Raw genomic sequence first — 4,355 nt, 5'->3', positions numbered from 1 at the left:
GTCCGCGTAGCATATAAGATGCACTCCACGGACGAGCGCACCCCGCAGCACGGTGTTGTAGCCAAGGTTCCACAGGAGCGGCCCTAGGACCGACCCCTGTGGAACTCCACACGAGATGTTATAGTTCTCCCAACCGTTCTGAGTGTTAAACACAATCTTCCTGTCCCGCAGATAACAACAGATGATGCGTCGCAGGTACAGGGGGACATCATGGTGTTCGAGTCCCGCCATTATACTGTCCCAGGGCAGGGTATTGAACGCGTTAGCGATGTCGAGCGACACCGCTATCGATACCCCACCCTGGGATTTCGCCTCTTCACAGATGTTTCGAAGTTTTGAAATCGCGTCGATCGTAGACCGGTGCCGCCTGAACCCGTATTGAGCGTCGGCCAGGTCTGGTCCCACTGAGGATAGGTGTTCAAGAATGCGACCGGCAATTATCCTCTCCAATAACTTGCCGGCCTCATCGAGCAGCACTATCGGGCGATAGGCTGATGGTGAGTGCTCAGGTTTTCCAGGTTTCCTCAGCAGGACCAACCTTCCCGTCTTCCACTTGGTAGGGAAATTTCCTTCCTCGAGGCACTTAGTTAGTAATGTCCTGAGTTGTTCGTCTAAGCCGTGGTTGAGTGCCAGGGCAAGCACCTTCCCGTGAATCCCATCGGGTCCTGGGGCGGTGCGCTTGCCCTGCACTTTCATCTTAGCCAAGTTTATTTCCGACTCGGATACCCCCGGGACAGAACCGGGAGGTACCGAGTCGGGAAAGTCCAATCCGGTGTTGTGGGCGCTGGGAGGGAAGAGTGCCGACACTATAGATGATAGGAGTGTCGGATCTAGCGTAGAGGTGAGTGGTGGAGCCCAGGGACGCAGCTTGCTCATGACAAGCTTATACGGCCGGCCCCATGGGTCCACCTCTAGCGTACTCAAAAACTCCTCCCAGGCCTGGTCCTTGGAAGCGGCGATCTCACCCCGGAGCGCCTTTTTGGCCTCCTGGTATCCGGTGTAGAGACGCCGTTCTTCGGACTCCTCCCATCCAGGGCGTCTTCTTCGATATCGAGTGTACTGGCGGCGGGCAAGCACGCAAGCGGAACGCAACTGCGAAAGGTTGTCCGACCACCAGTACACTCGATTTGGTCGCCGCGGCGACGGCCGAACTTTGGACATGGCGCAGTCCGAGATGTGCGCCAGGACTTCGCCAAGCCATCGCACTCCGTCGTCGACACCTTTATCCTCCATCCTGTGAGACCACGTTCCCACTATGGCGGCGAGTTCGACTGCCTCTCGGTCTAAGGATCTCAGTGACCACATCTGTCCAATCTCCTGGGGAGTGACGGTGCTCCGACTGGTCGGGGGTGTTGACGAGGGGAGAATATCGAACCGAATGTAGCGGTGGTCCGATAACGTCTCCACCTCAGTCAACACTTCCCAGTCCCGTACGCGACATGCCAGGGCGGGACTCGCAAGGGTGACATCTACGACAGACCCGCCCTGCATGCGCACGCAGGTGTGTACGGAGCCCGTATTGAGTGGCGTCAGGTTGTGTTGCGCCATCCACGATAATAGAACCTCGCCGCGGCTGTCCGTGACGGAGGATCCCCATGCCCTCGACTTCGCATTCAGGTCCCCAGCCACGACAACCGCGAGCGGTCTTCCCCACTGGACGAAAGAACTGACTTCGTCTAGATATTCCTCGAAGTCTGTCAGCGAACGGTTTGGCGAGAAGTATACACCGATTAAAGCGATGCCGAAAAGTTTGACTCCTACGCAACTTCTTCCTCTTCTGGTGGAAACAATTGGGGGGGTGCCGCCTGCGTATATCGCGACTAGTTGGTTAAGATCCCCCACCCAATTGTTTCTGTCCGGGACCAGGTATGGCTCAGATGTCACCGCTAAGTCTATTGACCACTGCGCCAGGCTTTGGATAAACAAATCCTGGGCTCTGGCGCAGTGGTTGAGGTTTGCTTGAAGAAGTCGTAGGGCCATCAATCTTGAGCGACTTCCACTACTTCCATTTCTTCCCCGCTCGGTGGGGGCGCATTGTTCGCTACATTAACTAGTGCTCTTCTTGGGACCGATCTTTTGGGTGCCGAGCATTTGACACTTCCCAACCGGTGTTTGGCGTCCTTACCCGCCGCTTTGCACAGGATGCAGTTTGGTTGCGACGGACAGGACGCAGCTTTGTGACCCTCCTGACCACATTGGTAGCAGGCCCGACTGCGATCCTCCGCATCGCAGCGGCTGGCCACATGCCCCTGCTGCAGGCAGCGATAGCAGCGCAGCTCCCTGGGTCTGCCGATGGTGACTTTTGCGGCCACCCAGCCCACCAAGAAACGGCCCGTCGTCAGCTTCTTCGCTGCTGCCACAGGGACCTGGGCCCAGATGTCATATAGCCCTGACCTGTTCTGGCGGAGTCGGCCAGTTTTAATTTGGTCGCCCGCACATGCTGCTTTCCGAATGATTGCTGCTTTTACCTCCTCAGGTGTCGTCGAGTCGTCCAGACCTTCGATCTTAACATCGATTAATTTCTCCGGTCTGGAGACCTTGATGTTGTCGTCCTGGTAAAGTTCTTGGAGTTTTTGTGCCAAGATATCTGCCTTAGGGGCGCTAGTGGCGCCGGGGATGCGGATGATAGTGGCACCGGTCACCGCCCGACGGAATTGCACCGCTTCGACGCCTATCACCTCCTTTAAGTCGATCTTTGACTTCGCTTCCCTAAGGATGCCGCTGTACGTCAGCCCCTTCGTGATGGCCGCTTCGGTGAGCGTCACGACTACAGCAGCGCTTCTTGGTACTTTTAGTCTTTGCGGCGACGGCGGTGCAGGCGCAGATGTAGATGCCTGCACGGGGGCCGCTTTCGGTTTGTACCGTTGCGCCTTTCCATTTCTCCCAACCGTTACCCAATTTTCCTCAAGCGCGTCCGGATTAAGAGGGCGGGGAGGAAGGGCACTTGATGATGTTACGGGGGCGACGGGGGAGGACCTCAGGTTCACGCCAGTCGTCGGCCGAGTTTTCTTCTTTTTAAGCGCTCCTTTTTTGGAGGCTTTCTTGCCCTTTTTGGGCTGCACCGTGGGCGCTTGGCGCGTGAGTCCGCTGGGGCCGGGTTGAGATGGCACCGAGGGCTCTTCAATTCCAACTGTTTCCCTAGCATCCGGGGCTGGTGCAGGCGTGGGCTTCGCGGTTGCAGCAGCAAATGTGCGGGCTTCCTTTTTCCTGTCAGACGCCAATGATGGCCGCAGGTTTCTCTCAGGAAGCAGCCTGTCCTCCAAGGCAGCCAGGCGGGCATTCAGCATACCGCCCACCTGGATCATCACCGCCCGGCAGATGTCCTCTAGGGAGGATTCTGTTCGTGTTTCCGGGGGCCGGACAGGGACGGCTTCCGTCGTCACCTCCATGCAGGCGTTGGCGGACCCCTGTTTCCGCGCCTGCTCCATCTCCTGGCGTATGTCAGCCAGCTCCTTGCGGAGGCTGGACATCTCGGCTTGCAGGCGGGTGTTGTCAGCCTGCAAGGCACGCGTCTCCTCGGATGTCGACCTCTGCGCCAGGCCAGCGACGTCTTCTTTTATCGCACTTACGGCGTCGTGTAGAGCGCGTACGAAAGTTCCTTTAAGATTAGATGACTTTTTTGCCACCTTCTCGACGACTTCGAGACTGGTCTCGATCCGCTTGAGGACGGTAGTCGCCGTGTCTTCGTTTTCTGCAGTTCTCGCATCATGTGATGAGCCTGCGATAGCCAGGATCGAGCGAGTCTTGCGGGCTTCTACCACTGACTCAAGGAGCTCCGCCTCGGCTCGTGCCCTAATCTCTGCTTCCGTCGCCTTTCGTAGGGACTCTTTTGCTGCTGCCAGCCCGACATATTCGCCAGTAGTTGGCGGGCGACCTCGTCCTCTCCTTTTGCTACGCCCCTTAGCGGGGGTATCTGTGGAGCTGCCACTCAGCTCCAGGTCTCTAGGCCGCTTCTGGCCGCGTCCCTCACTCCAGTACCTTCCTGGACCGTCATGGTCCAGAGACTCCATGGAGCCAAAGCGACTGGACACGCTTATCATGGAGCTCCTGCTGTCTGACTCCTCCGAGTCCGATAATCTTCCCATCCTCTCTCCTCCATCCGATCCTAACTTCTCCTCCCTCACATGGCGAATGGCCCCCCCGTATACAATGGGGCCGATGGGCCGGCTGTCCGACCCACCAAGGGATTCCCCGCAAGCGGGACCCTCCCGGGTAGTTTTTGTTTTGTTCGACATGTCCATATTTTAATTTCCCCTTAAAACCCCCCCCGGTGTTGACGCCCTAGTCGCTGGACTCCCTCCAACGATTCATCCCTTCGCCGGGCGACAAAGCTTGGGATTAGGGTAATTTTTTAT

At 57.5% G+C, this 4,355-nt stretch overlaps 1 protein-coding gene across 1 annotated transcript; it reads right to left on the bottom strand.

Annotated features, from left to right (window-relative positions):
* Positions 1-1,979: 1,979 nt before the first annotated feature.
* LOC106123866 (uncharacterized) lies at positions 1,980-4,235 on the bottom strand. The gene has a single exon (XM_013320276.1). It carries the CDS (start codon positions 4,233-4,235, stop codon positions 1,980-1,982), a length of 2,256 nt encoding a protein of 751 aa, XP_013175730.1.
* Positions 4,236-4,355: the final 120 nt, after the last annotated feature.

The sequence above is a fragment of the Papilio xuthus genome, unplaced genomic scaffold (assembly GCF_000836235.2).
Source record: "Papilio xuthus unplaced genomic scaffold, Pxut_1.1 DF825946.1, whole genome shotgun sequence".
Classification (NCBI taxonomy): Eukaryota; Metazoa; Arthropoda; class Insecta; order Lepidoptera; family Papilionidae; genus Papilio; species Papilio xuthus.
The sequence above is the reverse complement of the archived record's forward strand: the minus strand, read 5'-3'. Positions and strand labels throughout refer to the sequence as shown.

What these genes read in the sequence shown, in the direction of transcription:
- LOC106123866 (XM_013320276.1), bottom strand. Translation starts at nt 4,235, where the DNA reads ATGTCGAACAAAACAAAAACTACCCGGGAGGGTCCCGCTTGCGGGGAA.